The 21,727-nt window shown below is 41.0% G+C and overlaps 1 protein-coding gene across 2 annotated transcripts; it reads right to left on the reverse strand.

Annotated features, from left to right (window-relative positions):
- Positions 1-674: 674 nt before the first annotated feature.
- On the reverse strand, positions 675-19,843 carry LOC119731168 (beta-1,3-galactosyltransferase 1-like). 2 transcript variants are annotated; one of them, XM_038204223.1, is made up of 2 exons: positions 19,739-19,843; positions 675-6,041 (listed from the first exon to the last, which is right to left on the reverse strand). In XM_038204223.1, exon 2 carries the CDS (start codon positions 5,882-5,884, stop codon positions 4,613-4,615), a length of 1,272 nt encoding a protein of 423 aa, XP_038060151.1. In that variant the 5' UTR covers positions 5,885-6,041; positions 19,739-19,843; the 3' UTR covers positions 675-4,612. The 2 variants fall into 2 exon arrangements, with proteins under 2 accessions (XP_038060151.1, XP_038060152.1); XM_038204224.1 differs by lacking the exon at positions 19,739-19,843 and adding an exon at positions 19,239-19,709.
- Between the last annotated feature and the right edge of the window lie 1,884 nt (positions 19,844-21,727).

Raw genomic sequence — 21,727 nt, forward strand, 5'->3', positions numbered from 1 at the left:
TTGATAATTTATGTAAATAATGTATAGTCGTAAAGTCTGGGACGAGCCAATAAACGTATGATGCATCCAGCATGTCAAACTGGCATTTATCTCCGGTTTCCCTGACATGAAACTACATGTACATGTACTCGGAATATTTTCTATTCCCCCTGGATGGGATGCCAGTTCAGCGCATGTTACTCCCCAGCTAATGCCGGTACCCATTTACACATACGTATTGTATACTCCTGGGTGGAGAGAGGCAAGTGGGTGTAACTTGGCTTGCCCAAGGACATTACATATTGCCAGCAGCTGGACTCGAACCCCTGACCCTCTGATCGCGAGTCACGAGCCCTCACCACTGCATTCTCCTGCATAAATACATGTACATGTATAATAACAAACGGTTTAAACTTAAAGGGAAGATACAACATTTGCAAACATCAAAAAATGAAATGATCACATTATCACGAAATACCTTACTGAATTGTTAGGGACTGACAGTCTAAAGCATCCTGTCAAATCGTGGCTCCTGACATGCCTGATGTGCGGACATTTTCAAGAAAAACTGTATTTTTCCAAAAAACTAGCTCTTTTCAAAAACTGTTCCTTATTGTTCATGTTTAGTTATTCTGACTTTTCAACTGATTACACACCTGTGAAGGGGTACAAGCCTGCTAGACTGATTCTCTGACCTTACAATTCCTTAAAGTGTATTAATTGCTCCATTTCATCTTAAGTGGGGTCAGGGAACCAGACCACAAGAACATAATAGGTTTTCTTAGTTTTTCTAGCATCTTAAAGCCCAAACCGTGAAATAAGTCGGTTTTAACAAAATTTACTGTAACATACTAATCCTCCAAATCCATTCATTTCTGAAAATTGCAGCAAAAGCAAATGTTGTACATTCCCTGTTAAAATGCTAATTTTCAACCCTTTTACTCACACATTTTTGCATGGTTGGCAGCTTGTGGGGTAAAAACTTCACAATCACCGGTGAGACTCGAACCCACTACCTCTTGTTTACAAGTGCAGATGTCTCACCAATATATGTACAACAGACAGGGCTTCCCAGTATTTGCTGGCGATTTAAGAATACAATGACTACAGGGTGAAAATCTCGACATAAAAATTACAATCTTTAAAATCAATGACTACATGTACATGTACCTTTTGACCAGGAAGTCATCAACAAGAGGAACAATGACAAGTCAAATCAAGAACAAGTCATGTGCCACAAGTATCGTATTAAAATAAATAACATTCAGTATATTATTTAGCGTACTTACATTGTACATAGCGTACATCCTATTTCCAATAACACTGCCCAAATGTATCGCTGCTTTTGCAATTAAAACAACCAACTCTGGACAAAATTACTCTTGGCAAAGTAGTTGACATCCAATTGTTGTTGTAAATTATCAGCAAAATAATCACATATACATGTACTGTATCCTGCCTACATTCTTGATTTACAAAGGTGGAAATTACATTGCATATTGAAACTATAATCTTTTAAATATTTTAAAATCTGTCTTAATACTTGTACATACTTATACATGTAGGACATACAAAGAAACACATGTACATGTAAGTCAACTCTCGTTTAAAAACTCGGTTAATTAATACGAATTCTGGATATAAACATGCACATGTACATGTAGAGAACATCTGGCATTGGGTCCCAACTTTGCATTTATGTGAACAACGAATGGGACTGACGCTCGCCCTCTTCAAACCGAGTTTGTATAAACGAGAGGCGACTGTACATTGAATCGTACATGTATCCTGTGTTAGTAGATGTACATGTACAATGTACATGTATTTCTTTCAAGTTGATTGTCTACACACTTTTAAGTCTTGACTTAAAACTATACATGTACACGTACAACATGTTCGCCCGCCTACCCGCCTCCCCCCCCCCTCCCCCCAACTGGAAATGTGTAAGTCTTATAGCTCCATCTTATAAGTGACCATGGTTAACAGGTTTAAAAGAAATTTAGTGCCCGTCCTGTGCCCCCACTCACCCCCTATGGTGAGAATGGCTATGCTGCTGTGTGTACACCTACAATGTACATGTATGTATGTATGTATATACATGTATGTACAGTATGTATACGGTACACATACATGTACATGTACATGTACATGTACATGTACCATACAAGCATAATTATGTAAAAGTACGTACACATGTACATGTACGTAGTTACACATAATGTATACATGGTGTTAGTTGGAAAAGATGTGGTTCAGAAATACATGTACTGTTATGTACCGGTAGGCCACTGTCTATTGAACATGTACATGTATGTATACATACATGTATACCGCCAGCAGTTATTAAAAAGCAATAAGCTAAAAATATAATATTTTTACATGTACATACACGTACACACTACAGCTACATTTACAGGATATAACGAATAAAAATTGCCAGTCGGGTGGTACCGGTTCATCATGAATACAATGTTATACACCTGAATCTGGGCAGGCCTCGGAGTAACATTTTCATAAAGAGACTGTATTTGCCGTGATTGTTGATCAAAGCTTTTAGCATTTCTTTCCTTGATCCCTTGAACTCTACTTGTCTGTGCGTCATTCTATAAATTTAGGGTACATTTTCCAAGTATCGTGTTGAATGATTTCAAAAGATGTTTTATTTGTTGGGTAGGTAGTTTGCTATTCATAATCACTCTTGGAGGACGACTGCATTCAGGGGTGCATCAGAATTGCAAAATCACTGATGTCAGATGAAACGGGGACAGGGAAAAAAAGTTGCTCCCAAATTCACAGAATGAAACACGCACGTACATTTGTAACCTTCTACCATGTCTACAGTCAGAGTTTTGTTGTAAATGAAAACATCTGTTCGAAATGTTCAAAAGAAAAATGGGTCCATGTACACATGGCATGTGCCGTAAACAAATGTAAACTACATGTATTGTCAATGATTGTACTGTACCTCAATAAGGAAATGGTTGTGTGCGGTTTTAGACTTCAAACAGAGCAAGGTCTGGGGGAATGCTTGGTTATTTTGTTGCCAAAAAAAAAAAGCTGGCCGAGTTATAAAACAGGTCCTTTTACTACATGTACATCCCCATCCCCCCTTGAATTTCTCAAAAAATCTTGCACCTAATAAACATTTTAGACAAATCCTGTGTCAATTTTGGATCGCCAGATGTGCATGTAACTGATATATATATTCATATTTGCACAAAATCTAAAATGCCCAAGTCTACAAACATTGCAAGACATGACTCGGGGGTGTTTGGATACATTTTTTGTAGTCTGGACTGTGGCTACGCATTTTTGAACAGATTGGTATTCGATTATTCCAACTTGGACATGATCGAATGTTCGAATATTCAATTTTAAAAGCCCGATCGAGTCAAACATGCGCCAGCCTAAACTGGTTCCGATCGGGATTTTCGTGCATCCATTTTTAAATAGAAAATTTGAGCTACTAGGCCTATTCATCAAATGGCTTTCGACAAAAAGTGTGGCTTCGGACAAACAATTAAAACTATGCAATATCAAAATACTGTAGAGGCTTTTCATTTTTTGAATATTTGAATTGGAAAAAAATGCTTTTCGGATATTCAGTTGATGAAATATTTAAATGTTCAGCATTCGGACAGCCAAACAGCCCAACCCAGCCGCTACAACTTTATTGGTATAGTAAGTGTATCTAAGTCTTATTTGAGCTAAAATTTCAGCTAATGAAATGTACTATAGCAGATGAGAAGTTGCCGAACGGAACGTTTAAAAATAACTTGTGTGGCACAGCCTTGGATTTTACAAGGGGATATTCAACGGCTCTGTTTACAGGCTTTTAGCCTTTTTGAGATTTAGGCAAACACAACAGGTGGGCGTAATGTGGAGTAAGAAAAATTGTGGTAAAAAAAACACACAGAAGTTCACCCACGCCAAATATGCCCCTGCTATAGGGCGCTCTCACTGGGGTCTACCCGATGTTTCCCAATGCTGATGTTCCCCACTACCGATGTTCCCCGAAATCCTTAGCCCACAAGACCCACAAGACCCAGCCTACATCCGGCTCCTAGAAAGTCAGCGTCGCCATTGTAGTAGTAGGCAAAAGATCATATAGCGCCCCACGCAATAGGTACTAGGCGAGCCTTCAAACATGTGATCAGTGGCGCACCCAAGATTTGGTTTGGGGGGGAGGGGGGGCTCAAATTTTTTTTCACAAAATGTTGCCCAAAAGTTTTGGCCGACACATTGCTGAAGACGCCCGACGCTCACGCGAAGAAGCTTTGGCTTTGTGCACATTAATTGTGCACACAGTACGTGTACACACTTATGCACACTGTGCATTGTACTTCGCGCTATATGCATGAACCAGTACGCACACGCAGTGTGTTCCGTTCACGGGGCTCTCAAAGGTGGTAAAAAAGCGCCCTCTCTTGTTTGCGCACGGAGCTCATTGCGTCCTCCAATCTCAAAAAGGCTAAAGCGTATGCATGCTTACTGTTCATGAACATGGATCCATGCTGTTTAATCTGAAATCACCTTGTATCAGGTGATTTAACCAGCAGACTATAAGCCCCAATCTAACAAAAACTTCCTGGGTTACCGATTACAGTGACCCTCCTTATCGTGGCAAAATTACTTAGCATCTGATGTTGTGGTGGCGATGCTGATCGCTCCAAATCCGGTGCATTTCGGAGGGTTGGACCATGTGAGTGGTCATCAGACGGCGAAAGCGACAATACGAGTACGCGGTGCGCCAGTTGTGAAAATCTTTGTTCTTGACGGGTTTGATTTTCAAGGCGTCCAAGCAAATGGCCACAAAGACATCTTCTAGGTGGAGGTATTTGTGATCCAGGGATTCTTCGTAGATCTTACTGGCGACGTCTCCAGACATCACGTAGCCTGTTCCGGAGAGGAACGGTGGGTATTTTACGCCGGGGTAGATGTCCTTAGGCATGTACCACTTGCTCTTAGGGTCCCGGATAGGGCCGCCGTTGATGAGAAAACCCTCCGCGTGGTTGACCGACGGGGCTTTGGTGGAGGCAAGATGCTTGACGAGGTTGTCGTAGCTGACGAACATGTCGTCATCTGTCTTCATGACGTAGGAGGCTTGGGGGCAGTGCGTGCTGGCCCACTTCATCGCCATGATGGTCTTGAGCGTCAGGTTCTTGTAGGTGTCTTGGAAATCCTCCTGGAGGAGATCGTGGTGCTCGCTGCACTCCTCCTCCACCTGGCGCTGAAGCCTGGCATCCTCGTTGTACGCTAGGAGGAACATTGTAATGACACGCTTGCCACCAGTTTCCCGCGGGCTTCCCCAGGTCTCGCGGATGGCCCGCCGCTGCTCAAAGTTCTTGTGTATCGTGCAGATCAGCACTAATAGAAAGACCTCCTTTGGGGCCCCCGAGGCGTCAAAACAGGCCTGGGGCTCGTCTAAAATCAGGCGGTAATCGTGGGGGTTCACTCGCGCGGAATCATCTCGGTTGTACAACGCTAGTAAATTGCCGGGTGACGGGACTGTGTTCTGACCACTAGAGTCTACAGGTATCTGTCGGACTACATGTGTTGTATTAAAAGATGTCCGAAATGACAGATAGTCATCCTTCGGAAGAACCCTAGAAATGTTTGTCGGGCTTCTGAAGATAAAACTTCGCCCGGGTTCTTCAGTGTCCTTGATTACCGCCGGTTGTTTTGCACTCGGTGGTTGATATCCGTGGGCTCCGTGCCTGAATAAATCCTCGATGTCAATTCTTGTTCTCTGTGATGCCTCAGTATCGCTAGCGATGGCTGATTTCGTGGCTATAGGGGATTTGCTAAACAGAAGCGACGAGCGCCCCGATATAAACATAAAGGCAAAGAAGTTCACGGTTCCGATTAAGGTTAAAATCAGGAGGTTCCTTAAGTACGGATTCATTGCGGCAGGGTTAACATCAGCACGATAGAAACAAATTTCGCTGATTTTAGGGATTTTTGCCAATCTAGGTTGAGACGATGACAGAGGAATCCTCAACTATCCTGTATGTGGTCATCCTGTTGAAAAGCTTGACTTGTGGTTTTGGCCGTGTCTTGCCCTGCATGGAAAAAAGACAAAACAAACATCAACAAGTGAAAACATACATGCATGTACTGTACACATACCGGTAACTACATGTATCAAACAAATTACGGCAAGGCTAGTATAAAGCTGGCCCCCGTGCACACAATAGATTCAATGGATTCAGAATGGCTCACTGGAAAATGTTATTGCATTTGGTCTACACTACCGAATACTCTTTAGTCGTTCATGCTACCTGTTGTTCTACAATGTACCGTACTCATAGATTTTCATCTACTCATGGAGGCTACCTCCATGATCTACTGGAATGACTGTGGTGAGTAGAAGCAGGTACATTGTACATGTACTCGTGAGTACAGCAATTTTGGCTGTAGGGTTCACGGCTTAATACGTCCTCTGTAAACATTCCTCCCTAGGATTTCATTCGTCTTTAAAAAAAACACCAAAAATTACGTAAATGACCCAAAACGTTGCGCAGTAAGGATATAGTGGTGTTCCCTAACGTGGCGCACTTCGACAGTTACCGCGACTTTCCACATCAGTGTGCCAAACTTCTTTGTTGACAAACTTCAAATTCATTCATACTGGTACTTTTACATGTACCTTAATAATGCTTGCTACAATGTAATTTAACCTCTGTGAACAATTCACCAACGGTGGCGTCCGGAAATTGGGCACAAATCGGCTGAGTGTTCCCCAACGTGGCGCACAATAATTCTCAGGCAATTCCAAATTAACATTTCTGTAAAGTTGATAAATTCTGATAAACATACCCAACTAGAAGTTTGTCAGAAAATAATTTTCTATTTTTTGAGGACATTTCCAAGGGTTCACTGTGCACTTCGAAAAAAAAAATCGGAAAATCACGCTGAAATAACATTTTTTTCGACCTTTGTAACGGGTAGATAAACTCGTGATTTATGAACGGGAGTGCTTAATAGAACCTAACGAAATTTCACAGAATCAGTTCAAACTTTTGCTCTAGCTAGGCGCTACAGGCAAAAAATCAAAGTGCGCCCATTAGGGGCCGCGCCACGTTAGGGTACATCAACAATATCTCAGTGCTGAAGAATGTGGTGTGATTTGCACGTTACGGTATTTGCTTGTAAATTACTTCACGTCACACTAATGTGTATACATGTCATTTTTCTGCTTTTATGGGAATTTGGTTAACTACCCATACATTGTACTTGGGAGTACATGTACATGCCTACTGTCTCAAGAGTAATTTCTTCGCGAGTACTCGAGTAGAAAAATCCACTTCTCTCCCAGGCCTAATCTACACAGTATGCCACATAATTATTAAGGGTAATACTGTATGATAGCACTGCACGGTTCTCTGCAACAGGCATGACAGGCTACAACCAGGCTAGAAGTCACAAGTTACAGTCAGTCAGTCAGTCAGTTGGTCGGGGAGTCGGGATACAGCCAGATACATGTACATGTACATGTACAATGTACATACCGTTGTTCATTACCTGTATTCATGTAATTTTGTACATGTATGTGGGTAATTCCACAAAGTTGGGTACAGAATGTGTGACATGAGGGTGAGTTTTTCAAAATAATGTGAAGAGCACTAAAATAACTTTTTTAGGTGCTGACATATATGTAGTGTCTAAAATAATAAACCATTTTGAGACATCTTGTCAAACGTTTTATTTTTAACAGTGTTGTTTATTAACAGATGCAAAGCAAGTTTCACATGTAACATGGACACCAAACATGAGGAATCACCTTTCCCATTGTTATTTTATAGAATTGATATGCTCCAAGTATAGAATGTATTTAAAAGGGCTTGATAAGTACATTAATTAAATTCATACATTTTTTGGCTAATCGTTATGAGATTATTGAAATCAGCTGTTGTTCACTCACATGAAATGGGCAAATTATATAAATTTGGCCCTTCATACATATTTTTTCTTGTATTGTCTGTTCCAAAAATGTTTGTCTACACCAAACGTGTAAAACACAAGGAAGCAAACCCACACGTTCAACTTATTTTGCCATGTTACCATTTCTTTTACACAAGACAGTATCCATGCAAAATAATTTTGTGGTTTCACATGTAACAATGACACCAAAATATTGGTGTCCTGTTACACGTGAAACTGATATATGGATTATAAGGTAATAAGCTTTAAACTTGATAAAAAATGAGTAAAACTTCATTTATATTAGTTAAAAATGAACAAATTTGAAACATCAGCTGAAGATGTGAGTGTGTTTAGCTTTGAGACTCCCATATTGGACAGGGTTGGGTTTCACATGTAACATGGATGCCAAATTATTGAACGTTCTGATTACATCTCAAGATGTGATGCCTAAACCATTTTGCCGTCCCCATCCTTCCCGTATCCCATCCCTACCCTCCCCTACCCCACCCCACCCTCCCCCACTCCATTCCCACCCTTCTAGTACCCATAACATATTGGACAGGGTTGGGTTTCACATGTAACATGGATGCCAAATTATCGAAAGTTCCGATTACATCTCAAGATGTGATGCCTAAACTATTTTGCGGTCCCCATCCTTCCCGTATCCCGTCCCTACCCTCCTCTACCCCACCCCACCCTCCCCCACTCCATTCCCATCCTTCTAGTACCCATTACATAACAGTGTTGTAGTCGAGTCCATCACAAGTCCCTGCAAGTCCATCATAAGTCCATCACAAACAATTCAGTCTTAATCAGGTAATAAACTTTAAACTTGATAAAAAAATGAGTAAAACTTCATTTACCGGTATATTAATTAAAAATGAACAAATTTGAAACATCCGCTAAAGATGTGAGAGAGTTTAGCTTCGAGACTCCCATTATTGGACAGGGTTGGGTTTCACATGTAACATGGATGCCAAATTATCGAACGTTCTGATTACATCTCAAGATGTGATGCCTAAACCATTTTGCCGTCCCCATCCTTCCCGTATCCCGTCCCTACCCTCCCCTACCCCACCCCCCCCTCCCCACTCTACCCTCCCCTTCCCCACTCCATTCCCACCCTCTAGTACCCATTACATAACAGTGTTGTTGGATGCATTGTTCCTTGGATTAACCATTCCCAAATGGATGAATTTACTGAACATGCTGAAGCCTAAATCAATGCAAATTATGAATTTATTTCTTAGGGGAAGATTTTTTTTTAGTTTTGTACTATTCATTCTTATGTGTTTTGTTTCTTTTGTTTGAAAAAAATGTTGAAATATCTTAATTCAAACCAGAAAAAGAAAATCACATGATGCTCCACCCCCATTATGAGAATGGAATGGTCTGGCGGTATCCTGGCCTGTGACCAATCAATGTTGACACTTCCCCTCTTATTTTAGACTAACTTCAGTAAAAATCACCAACTTTCGAACCCCCTTCAAACAGATAATGAAAAGGACCCCATTTTTAATAGATCAGACGTTGACCATCCAACGCAGGCAAAAGCACAGGCCAAAACACAAAATCGTACCACACAGTCGCATGGAAACCACGTCGTGATATTTCCATTACGATGTGCAATTTCAGTTAGGGTTTCGGGACACATATTTAGCGTCATTTGTGAAAGCTTAGCCTCTTCTAGTCCGAGTAACTTGGACCCAACTTATCGCCTTTTTTAACATTTTGGACATGGTCTGGCGATAGTGGGGTCCAAGCTAATACCGCGACCTGGACAACATCATCCTGTCACTGTCCCAAACCAACATTTTCCAACAAAAAACATCAGATTTCACCTTCAAAACGGCCTCCAAATTACTAGATATGCCACCTGAAGTACAAGTAGACATCGATGATTAAGATGGTTGTACTTAAGTTTACTTACGATCCGGAAGAAAAGTGAAATGTTCCGTTCATTTCGGAGAGCTCCCCTCGCGATCTTGAACACGTTAAATTTCCGATCGTGTTTAATGTTTGAACGACGCGATTTCTTCTACATGCCCAGTGTACATTCAATGGTCCCCGTATCCCGTGTGCGATTCCGTTACCGAGCGCGCGCGATGCACGATTATGATAATGAGTCACGTTTGTAAACACATACATGTGCATTTTGAACTGTAAAAGGGAATCGGGAACCAGCTTGAACTGGTACCCGCCATAAAAGCTGCGCTAGTTCCCGACTCCCTATTATCGTTTGAAATGCACATGTGTTTACAAACGTGATCCAGTCTACTCATTATCATAATCGATGCATCGCGCGCGCTCGGTAACGGAATCGCACTCGGGATACGGGGACCATCGAATGTACGCTGGGCATGTAGAAGAAATCGCGTCGTTCAAATATTAAACACGATCGGAAATTTAACGTGTTCAAGATCGCGAGGGGAGCTCTCCGAAATGAACGGAAAATTTCACTTTTCTTCCGGATCGTAAGTAAACTTAAGTACAACCATCTTAATCATCGATGTCTACTTGTACTTCAGGTGGCATATCTAGTAATTTGGAGGCCGTTTGACCGTGCATGAACATGTTTTATGCCAAATCACGGAAATGGAATATCACGTCGTCACGCGGTTACCATTTTGTTTCGTATCCATTCCGTAGCTGAAGTGCAGGTTTTAGCGTGTCAACTATACTGCAACAATTGTTTGAGATGTTATTCATGTTTCAGCATACACAGGGAGTAGTTCTTCGGGATTACCAGGCACCGTGTTGATAAATCTGTAATCTAACCCTTGTTTGTCCTCCCCGAATGTGGTATACCTCGTAACTGACATCACACCGTAAAAAAATGACACCAAAACTATTGGCACCCACGATGGGAAAGTTGCCGAAAGCACGCGGGTTTCTTCTTGCAACAAAGCAAGGGTTGCATCCGGGTACTTTGATCGCAAGACGTTCATCCAGAAAATCTATAGAGGGCGCACGCGCGATCGCATTTAATTATCACGTCGTCACGTTTTTTAGTGGATGCGAAGTCAACTACCAGTGAGTAACCACGGTTGTTTTTTAAAAATCGTGTAGTTTTTTCATGATTTCTGGTTGGATACGAATGGAATGCTACTGTTTCTCGTGGAAATCGTTATTTGGGTCTTCTAAATGACTCTGACATTTTACAATATGTCGGTAAATTTCGGTTTCACCTCGCAACATTGCTGACACGAAATGTTACGATGGGCGCTGAGACTTCCGTGATCGATACTTCAGAAATGCAAGACGCATGGAATAAATAACAATCAGGGAATCGTAAACGGTCTATTGGTTCAACTTTATTTGCAAAACATTATTTAAAATATACTCTTGGGAACACAGAATCGTACATTGAAGACCGAGTATGTTTCATGTCACAAAATATTCTTAAAATAAACATGGATACCATGATATTTTGGTGACGTAGTTTGGGTTTCGACCAATTGGAGGTCCCAAAAAAAATTTTTTTCTTGTTCGCCCATTCATCCTCAATAAATCGGGATCGATAAAAAATGTGATTAATTTGTCAAAAAAAAAAATAACAGCACTTTGTTTTCACTGGACCACTGTCACTGATGCATTGATTGTGTACCCAACTTCATGGAATGACCCATGTATACATACATGAACATGTACCGTACAACATACATGTACATGACATACCGGTAGACATGATAGAGGACACTTTATACATGTATGTAGGCTGGCAATCTGGGTCCAGAAAAAGTAAATGAAGTCCACTTAACATGCTTAAAGATGTTAAACAAGTATCCTCTTAGACTTGAAGCCAAGTTGGTAGCCTAATTGTTTTGTGTACAGTAACTGGTACATACATGTACAGTAACCGGTCACTGGCTCTACGCACACAAAATATCGCAGTGGCTGCAATGTGCGTAGTCTGGTTCCCAGACCAACACTGCCGCTGGCACAAACTTTTGCCAGGGGGTGCTGGAATTTCTAAAGGACGGACAAACTTAATGCGAAAGCGGAGCGCAAAGCCCTTACATGTACGTCGTGGCTTAATTTGGAATATGGATGCTCTGTGGTGCAATCTGAGGCGATTTCCGGCCACTTTCATGTGTGACATAAATTTAGGCTAGTCTGAATTAAAGTTACACCTTACAGTCCTTCTGATTTGAAACGTGCAATCGCACCCCCTTCTTCATCGCACACCTAAAAGCTTCCCGAGAAGTGTTACGTGTACATTGTACATGTAAAGTCTGACATTACACTGATTCATCAGGTTAGTATACAAATAATGAATGTTTGTGAGTGCAATGGTAAGAATAATTTCATGAGGTGACAGATGAAATGTTCCATTCCATGAGGCGAAGCCGAGTGGAATGGAACATTTCATCTGTCACCTCATGAAATTATTCTTTCTATTGCACGAACGTGAAACATTCATTATTTGTTTTATAGGCTATAACAACTGAATAAATCCTCCTCATCTGATTGGATGACTTTTAATAGCCAATTTATTCAAGTTAAAAATTGTTTACAAGTTTGACAAGTTCAGAGTTATCATGTTTAATTTATGCAAACTGTTCAACAGGTTGAGAACTATCATATTCAATTTATCTCAATTTAAAACTTTTCCATAAGTTTAGAACTAAAACAGTTCAATAAGTTCAGAACTTTTATTGCCAATTTAAACACCACAGCCATGACAGCGCCACCTTCGGAAACATGTGCAGTGACAGTGCAATGGTACTTCTAATCACAGTGCAATAGTACTTCCATTGCACTGTGCGCTGCGCGCTGGTACGAATAATTCAATGACATTTGATCAACGATCCACCAATCAGATGACAGGGATTTATTCAGGTGTTGTATAATACTTTTTACTCCGTACCTCAGACATGTCACAGATGCAGTTTCTACTTTCACAAGTTGTGTCAAAATATTAGGAGCGGTCATCAAAGTTTGGTCAAGTGTGTGACACGTAAAAAATGTTATCGGGCCCATACTGGAAATTCACATTTTTCTCCAAAGTTCTACGGACGACACAGTGTGTCCTTAGAACTTTGACACACACACCCATACTACATAGTAATTTTGAGGTATTAAGACCAATCTTTTGTGATTTGCAAAATGCACTAAACAATGTACACCCTCTTTTTTTTAGTTTCATTAAATGGGAAATGTTCTGTGGTCACATGTAATTTTGGTTGATTAAGTGGGTGACACTTTGTAAATGAACCATATTAAGAAATGGGCGTCTTTACTTATTACATAAATGTAAGGCCCCCCCCCCCAAAAAAAAATATAGTTCTGCTCTCGGTGACCCTACCCAAGTACTGTACTTTGACAGCCCCTACCCTCATTTTTTTTAGGGGGGGGGGAGGAATGAGGGGAAAAAAAACCGAAAACCACCTACTACATGTACATTGTACCTTGTGTACAGTACATTCCCTTGACTACACGCATACACAGGTCTCCATATGATCGTACACACAAACAATTGCCGAAAAAAAATCCTTACCAACTGTACAAGTCTACATGTTCCCTATAAAATTATATTCAAATGGCATGTAATCGGGAGCAGAACTCTTTTTTGGGGGGCCTTAGAGAACAAAAATCATATGTATTACAACATAAATTTTCCATTGCAAAAATCACTCCAAAATTTCAAAATGGGGCAATGCAATTCTTAAAGGGAAAATACAACATTTGCAAACATCAAAAAATAAAACTACCAAATCATTTTGAAATACATGTACCTTGCTGGACTGTTAGTGAATGACAGTGTAAAGCATCCTGTAAAATCATGGCACCTGGTATACTGTCATTTTCAAGAAAAGTGGTATTTTTGTATCAATTTCCAACGCTGATCGGCCGATCAGCGTTGGAAAAAAACTGGCTTTTTTCCAAATACTGGCCCCAGTTGACCATCGCACTTGTTTGCAATCGATTACACACCTATGAACGGGTACAAGCCAGCTAGACTGGTTCCCTGACCTTACAATTCCCCAATGTATGTAAACTGCTCTGTTTCTTCTTAAATGGAGTCAGGGAACCAGACTACAGGAAAATGATTGTTTTTCTTGGTTTTTATAGCATTTTCGAACCCAAAACCTCAAAAAAGTCAGTGTAACTATATTTGCTATATATTTCCAACCCCCCAATTCCATCCATTTCTGAAAATTACAGCAAAAGCAAATGATGTATATTCCCTTTAATTGATGGCCTATTCTTCAGAAATTAAAACTAAATTAATTTTGAGTGGAATTTAGCAAAACTTTAACTGCAGCCAACTTCAAGCAGAAGAGAAAAAATATAAGATTCCAAAAAATATCAGAAATGAAACTAAATTCTGTGCCAAATGCGCTGGTTTCAACTTTCCAAGCATTATAAATTCACACAACAACCTTAACCCTTACATGTCCCTTCCCAAATCCTCCAAAATCCTCTCTACAAAATGGAGGATTTTGTAGGATTGAGGCTGCATGGCAAAAGTGTGTTGCTAAATTCAGAGGATGCACTGTGTCAACATGGTTAAGGGGCTGGACCTTGTGTACATGTAGTTTATGCTCAGCATGTCAGCACTTGTAGGTATAAATATAGGCCAACATGTACTGTGTACATCTATACATACATTTTGTATACCATGTACATTGTATACACTTGAAATCCTTCGCACTGCTCCAGGATATCACTGGCTCTGCCTCAACATACCGGTACATTGTACAGACAGTGACTGCCGGAGAATTTTGCAGGATTGAGCCAGTGGTCACCTCTCCAAGGACCACATTCAAGAAATTACGTCCTTTTGCAGGATCGAGGCTGTATACTATTTTCACTTGCAGTTTGGTGATTTTGCAGGATTGCAAATGTACAGTGTAGGGTTAATAAATGTGAAATCAACAATATGGGCAATTCTGAAACATAACAGATGTTACGGCTAGAAATGACAAAATTCAATGACAAATTACAGGCCAGCAAACAAAGCGAAACAGCAATTAAAACAAGTCAGCCCCCTCAAATAAAGGAAATCAATATTCATGGTAATATAAAGCCAAAAGTACAAACTGATCTATCATGTCTACGTTGAATTTGAAGATTTTAGACCTTTCAGGGGTGATTAATGTTCCAATTAACCTTTGCAATTTATTACTCATTCAATTAACATTTGACATTTTATATTATTGATGTTTCTACTTTCTTTCTCTTGAATCGTTAACCCTAACCCACCTCACTCCTCCAAAATCCTCCTGGCGGTTTTGGAGGATTCTAGAGGATTGAGGATGAATGGTGATTGAATCAAATGAGGATTCTGGAGGATTGAGGATGAATGGTGATTGAAGCACATGAGGATTTTGGAGGATTGAGGATGAATGGTGAATGAAGCACAAGAGGATTTTGGAGGATTGAGGATGAATGCATTTTGAGGCAGGACTGTCTGATGATTTTGAAGGATTTGGCGTTGGTTATCCTTCATTTAAACACGAGTGCAAAGTTTTGGGATGAGGAGGATTTTGGAGGATTGAGGATGAATGCATTTTGAGGCAGGACTGTCTGACAATTTTGAAAAATTTAGGCGGAGTTGAAAAATTTTGGAGGATTTTGGAGGATTGAGGATGGTTGTAAGCAACAAGGGCCTAGGGGGTTAGGGTTAATACACCAAGGCTGACAATTGTAACAGTCAGCGTATTCATTGTTGCGCGATGAAAAGAAGACAATCCCTCCCCCTCCCACTCTGAACTGGTTGAACTGATCGACGTAGTCAGCTTTGGAATACTTTTTATACAGACGCTGTACATGTACACCCATCCATGTTTGGAGTTTCCGTGTCCGAGTGACATCATTTCATATTCATAAATTAATACAGTTTACCCATTCCTATTGGTTAAGAGCCCGTCATGTGGGCGGTCTTAAATGTAAAAGGATGATTTAGACATGGCTCAACCTCGTCCCCAGGGTGCCGAGCAGTACGCGCCCACCATTACCTGCTCTCTCACCCTGGTATTGGATCATTTGCATACATGTGCAAGATTTTTGAACACGTGCAAATGAGGAATAGTCTGGTGCCTGTATGTGCATTAAATTTGCATTTGTTTTTGTATGCGGTGTCTGGGGAAAAAAAACAGCATCAATTTGTCGCGCCGTGCGTTATGAAAACACGATATTTTGGAAGTTAAAATGTTACAATCTGGCCCGCCAATATGCAGTAACACATTATTTTCATATTAATATGAGCGAACTGGAATGAAAAGGATTATTATGGAGAAAGCGTGGACGTCTTAAATACAATGATCGTGAAAACACGTACATGTAATGCACGTTGGAAAAAACAACTACATAAATCTATTATTAACAAACTGGGGTAAGATTCGAATCAGGTTACAGGAAGAAAGTTTCCTATCCAGGGCTTACTATTGGAAACGAGGTTGGAAATAAAGTAAGCACACAGGGGACAAGGTTGGACATGGCCGGCTGGTCTTAAACACTTTTCCAGCGTCACATGAAATTTGAACTCCCATGAAATCCGTTGGTTGAACGTTCACATTGCTCCTGTAGGCATGTGCAATACTACCACTGAATCAGTATTTCATAGTCCGAAATTCACGCTACACCCGCCCAGCTGCGTTTTGTGCGAAATCGTGCAGTACACGCAACGTGCACGCCAATCTCGTTATAACTGAGGAATTGCAGAGGGACATTCCATATCAGAGGGGTGTTTGATGCATTATGAAGTAAAATTGTTGAACAAAATGGTTAGCAATGTGTAGTTTTTGACTTGTTTTGATTTTTGGAAGGAAAAGATGTTTTATTTTTACTGAAACGGTGTTTATGAGTGTTATAATACCTCCCAAACACACATTAATTCCCTTAGTAATTCCTCCTCTTTAAGTTAAAACCAAATACATACGTGTACATGTGTATGTTCACACAGACTCAACTTACAGGGAAATACAATGTAGTTCATGGCTTTTGCACAGGACTGAATGGAACCCCACAGTTGTGGATCACTTTTGGCAACTGCGGATCGCTGCGCTACCGCATTCATGTACAAATTCAGAATTCACAGTGCACTCAGCGCGCGCGTCGTGTGTTGCGCCTTCATCATGTTCACAATGTAGACTGCACACAAACTGCATTGTGTGCACGGGTGATCTGTAACTAGTCTCACTGCTCGCACGGGGATAAACATTTTCGGCGAATACGGCTATTTGGTTTATTCAAATGCCCAAACCATTATTACTCTGCGATACTTCAGATTATTTCTTCACAAGAAAACCATATGGTGAATTAAAAACGATAAATGTTGACAAAATGTTCTGCAGGAAACCAGAATGTTTCCTTTACAGTTACAAAACAAGCGGATATTTCACCGAACTGGATCGTGGGTAATGTTCATACGTTTAAGCAATTTCCAAAATGTCTTTTCCCCGACAATTGCAAAATGATAGACCTTCAAATAAGTGAAAGAAATCTCGAGAAAAAGAAGTTTGGTTACAGTCGAATTAATTTTGATTTAATCGAGTGTCACACTGAGTGTATACATTGTACACACCCACCATTGCCCACCAGGCCTAAAGACTCACTCCAGAAATGAACACTGAAGAAACCCAGGACACAGAGACAGTGTCAAGAGACTGAAAAGTCACAATTACAACTTCAAGTCAAGTTCAACAAGTGAAAGATCGGACACATGATCATGAATTATTTGTTACTGTCAACGGCTGTGAAATTATGGGAAAGAATGTTGCAACCTGACACTATACGCTACATCAGCAGATCAGTCAGTTCAGTGCCAGTTGTGTACAAATACAATTAAAATTAAGGAAGTGGCTATCGTTACGGCAGCCGTTGTTTAGCGCCCTCTACGATACTTTTTTGATACGCACGCAGGTATATAATTATTTGTTTCCCTACGTTTTAGCGAGCAGTGCGACAGCTCAGTCTATTGAGGGTAGGATTTTGCACCGCGAGGTTGCGGGTTCGCATCTCAGTTTTGCACTCAATTTTTTTTTCCTTTTCTAACCTGAGGCTTTGGAGAAATTCAACCTGTGGGAGATTTCAATCAGCATGTAGCAGAACTCGATAGGGCATTAGGGCGTGTTAATTGTTTTGTTTTTAACGGAAAGTTTTTTTCCCACCACTTTTACATTTCTTTACAATAAATTACATCATAAAAATAAATATTTCCAGGGAAAATAAAAATTAAACCCATAAATTACACAAATCAACCCTTAAAATCTCAAAGTGAATCTCAGGGCCCGATCCAATTCAACGCGCGCGCGCGCCCCCGCGCCAAGCCAATACAATAAGCGCGGTGATCGAAAAACAGCCACAGCAGCGCCCTCTGTTGGTCATAATTTGGTCACCCCTATATCAGCCCTGCCCAATAAACATTGTCAGCCAATCATGCATCAAACTGATGACCTAACCAATAATGTTTGACAGGTTGGCTTGATATTTGACGTCATCACCTCTGTAAAGTCTCAAAGAGCGCCACCAATGATACCCGTGACCCAATAACATGGCCACCGCACCGCACAACGGCTTACATGTACGCGAGTTCAACTTTGGACTAAATTACACAAAGATTTCATGGAGCTGTTCTGATTTCTGAACAAAAGACAATCAAGGGCAGGAATAGCCCCACTAGTGTGGCCGCGGTATGCTGCGCTGAACCTCTGGCCACACACCGTGGTACCGCGCACTACTGAGGGCGTTTTCATAAAATTTACAGGCAGTTTCTTACATACATGTATGGTTGTATTCTATGATGTCCCATCTATCACTTCTGGGATGCTTAGGTGTAATGATGTTCAATTTTCCGAGATATTCTTGAATCTTTCTGGAGCCCATATGCACTCGTGAAACGTCTGGTGATGACAGCCATTTTGAATGTGACAAGAGATGACCTCAAGCTGTGACGTCGCATTCATGCAAATTGCTTGTCGAGCGAGGGCGCGAGTTGCAAATGCGACGGCTGTTTCCTGTGTCGTGCGCGTCGTCCAAGCCGTCGACATCGATGCCCGTGCAGCGCATGCGCAGGGTATTATTTTCATTTTTAATTGGAACAGGAAACAGCCGTGATAGATGGGACATCATACATGTCATAGAATACAACCATATGTAAGAAACTGCCTGTAAATTTTATGAAAACGCCCTAAGTACTAGTGCGCGGTACCACGGTGTGTGGCCAGAGGTTCAGCGCAGCATACCGCGGCCACGCTAGTGGGGCTAGGGCAGGAACTGCACATCATGTGTAAAGTTTATTATGACAACAGAATACATCGTACGTATTTTATCGAGCGGTTAGTAACGGCTGTTCGAGTTTTCCCCTCGATCGAGTATACACTTACCCTATAGCCATGGAGCTATAATAGCTGGGTTGATTTTCTGCTGACAAAATAATTTCGATCTTTAATTAATTTTCGGCTCCCGCCCTAGCAACATGAGCAACGGGACGCTCCGCTCACAGGCCGTACGTGGCTCTCTGTGACGTACTGATATACGGAAGTAGTCCAGTATTTCAGCAAGCATGTTCAGTCACATTTATGGGACTACGTCAGGCTGCAACATGCTTTCTTTCCATTCCAAATTGCGATCCACCGTGACGTGAGCGAGCGGTGAGTGACTAGCATGCACCAGACCAGTAGAGCTATGCATGCACACTGCCAGTCTTTTAATTGTACGTTCCGGTTCAACTTCAAGTTCAAGCACGCATCGCTCTACTCCCTCTAGCCAAAAAAAAGTAGACTTCGTCGAGTTTTTCAACAGTTCACGTCACAGTACGTGATGATCACAACTGTGTGAAAACGATACTGTTAAAAATAAAGCAATAAGCATTGAATACACTTACCGCTTCAATGCTCTCCGAACGACTTTCCCATTTTTAACTTACGCTGCATGCTAAATGAGTAATGCTATTTTTAATGTGCATCATGCATAGCGCATGCACTATGCTGATGGTTCCCAGCTGTAATAGTGCATTACGAACGACGGTGCTTTGGATCACCAGTGCGGCGGTCTCAAAGGTTGCCATAGACTGGATTACTGTCCTGATGATTGAGACAAGAATGACGCTATATCTGCCATTGTGTTTCAGACATTGTCAGATGTCGTTTGCGGACGCTTAAGAAAATGTATCGATCGCCAGCTGAGTAGAATTTTACCAAAACATGTTATTTGTTCATTTTTCTCGAAGGGTTTGTATATTTTATTTTGAAATCATTGGTTTTTGTACAGCCACTACGTATAAAATAAAATATAACTCATAACAAAAGGACGAGTACAATAGTATTTTAGATATTATGGCCTACTATAATATATTATACTAGGCCCCTTTACTAGTGCCCTAGATGTATATGTTTTTCTCATCGGTTTTTGTTTTGTTTTCCTGAGTAATAATCGCTTAATCATTGTAATGTTTTTATGAATCCATCATTAGAATATATGTCTTCTCTCATAGGTCAATCAGGCTCTAAAAACAAAACAACAATACTTGCCTTGGGTAATTCTGTGAAGGCTCTTTGGATGACAGGTATCATCATTTTGGAACATTCCACCGTAGTGCATGTTTCTTATTTTTTTATATATTTTTTTTAATGATGGGGGTTGTCCCTCTGCTTCTCGCAAAGACTAGCCACTCATCGTAAGGGGCTTCAGTGGAGAAAAAAAGAAACAAGCATGAACACAGACCTTAAAATAGACTTTAAAATATAACACAAATATAATGAGGCAAGTATTCAAACCCATCAGAACTTATAGGCCTACGCAGGGGCGTCGTGGGGGGGGGACAAATGGGGGGGGGGGGGCTTTGTGCACCCCCCCCCCCCCCAAAAAAAAGGGGGGGGGGGAAGGGAGAAAAAAATTAATAAAAGAGGTGTGAAGTCATTATTTGCTATTAATTTAACACACATTTAACACAACATTGGCGTCTCCGGGGATGCCAATGGGGGTGGGGTGGGCAAAACGTATGTCCCCCGCCCACCCTCGAAAAATGATAAATTGAGAATATGCTACAGAAAGAACCAAGGATTTGGAGAATTTTTTTTTTTGCTCCCCCCCCCCCCCCTAGAAAATATCCTGGCGATGCCCATGATTATACGATATCCGGGAAATTGGGAAGAAATAGTTGAGAAAATAAAGAGGCCTGCGCACGATAATCTAAATTTCTGCCTGCAAATTTTGAGTGTCGCTATGAAGTTATATGCAGTTACACCACTTCAAATTTTGCCATAGCTAGACTACGGAAGATTGAATTGCCTTCCGCGACCTCAAAATGGGAAACGATCTTAAAATTCTTAACGAGTTCATAATAAGTATAATGTATTTGTATGAAAGAGTCGTTGCTTCGACGTCATGTCTGAAAAAAATTGAAAAATGGATTCCATTTCACAACTATGTTCAGCTTAATACCAGGGAAACAACCAAAAATGCATTCAAGTCAGTCACAAAGACAGGGCCTTCCAAGATTCATTCTTCGTAGTGTCAACTGTTGAAACACACTCTCCTCGGCTGCTGTGAACAGCGCAACTCTAGCTGAATTCAAGGGACATGATAAACAACCTTTGCAGGATTTCCACACGCAGTGCGCAAGCATTGATGTATCCGACAGGATATTTTGCTGACCGGAACCGATGGAGATGGAGACGAAATACTCAACACAACTGCATATAGCTAGCCTCGCTATACTGACGGTCATGGTCATCATTTATCGATCGCCTTTTTTCCCCCGGCGACCGCTATATATTGTGCGCGGTGCGTAGAACACTCGCTACATTTACGAGTTTCGATCTTTTGATCCACGTGCGGGTTTCCAATCAAGCTGCAATTAGCATCCAGTCAT

Source organism: Patiria miniata, unplaced genomic scaffold, assembly GCF_015706575.1.
Source record: "Patiria miniata isolate m_02_andy unplaced genomic scaffold, ASM1570657v1 HiC_scaffold_23, whole genome shotgun sequence".
Lineage (NCBI taxonomy): Eukaryota > Metazoa > Echinodermata > Asteroidea > Valvatida > Asterinidae > Patiria > Patiria miniata.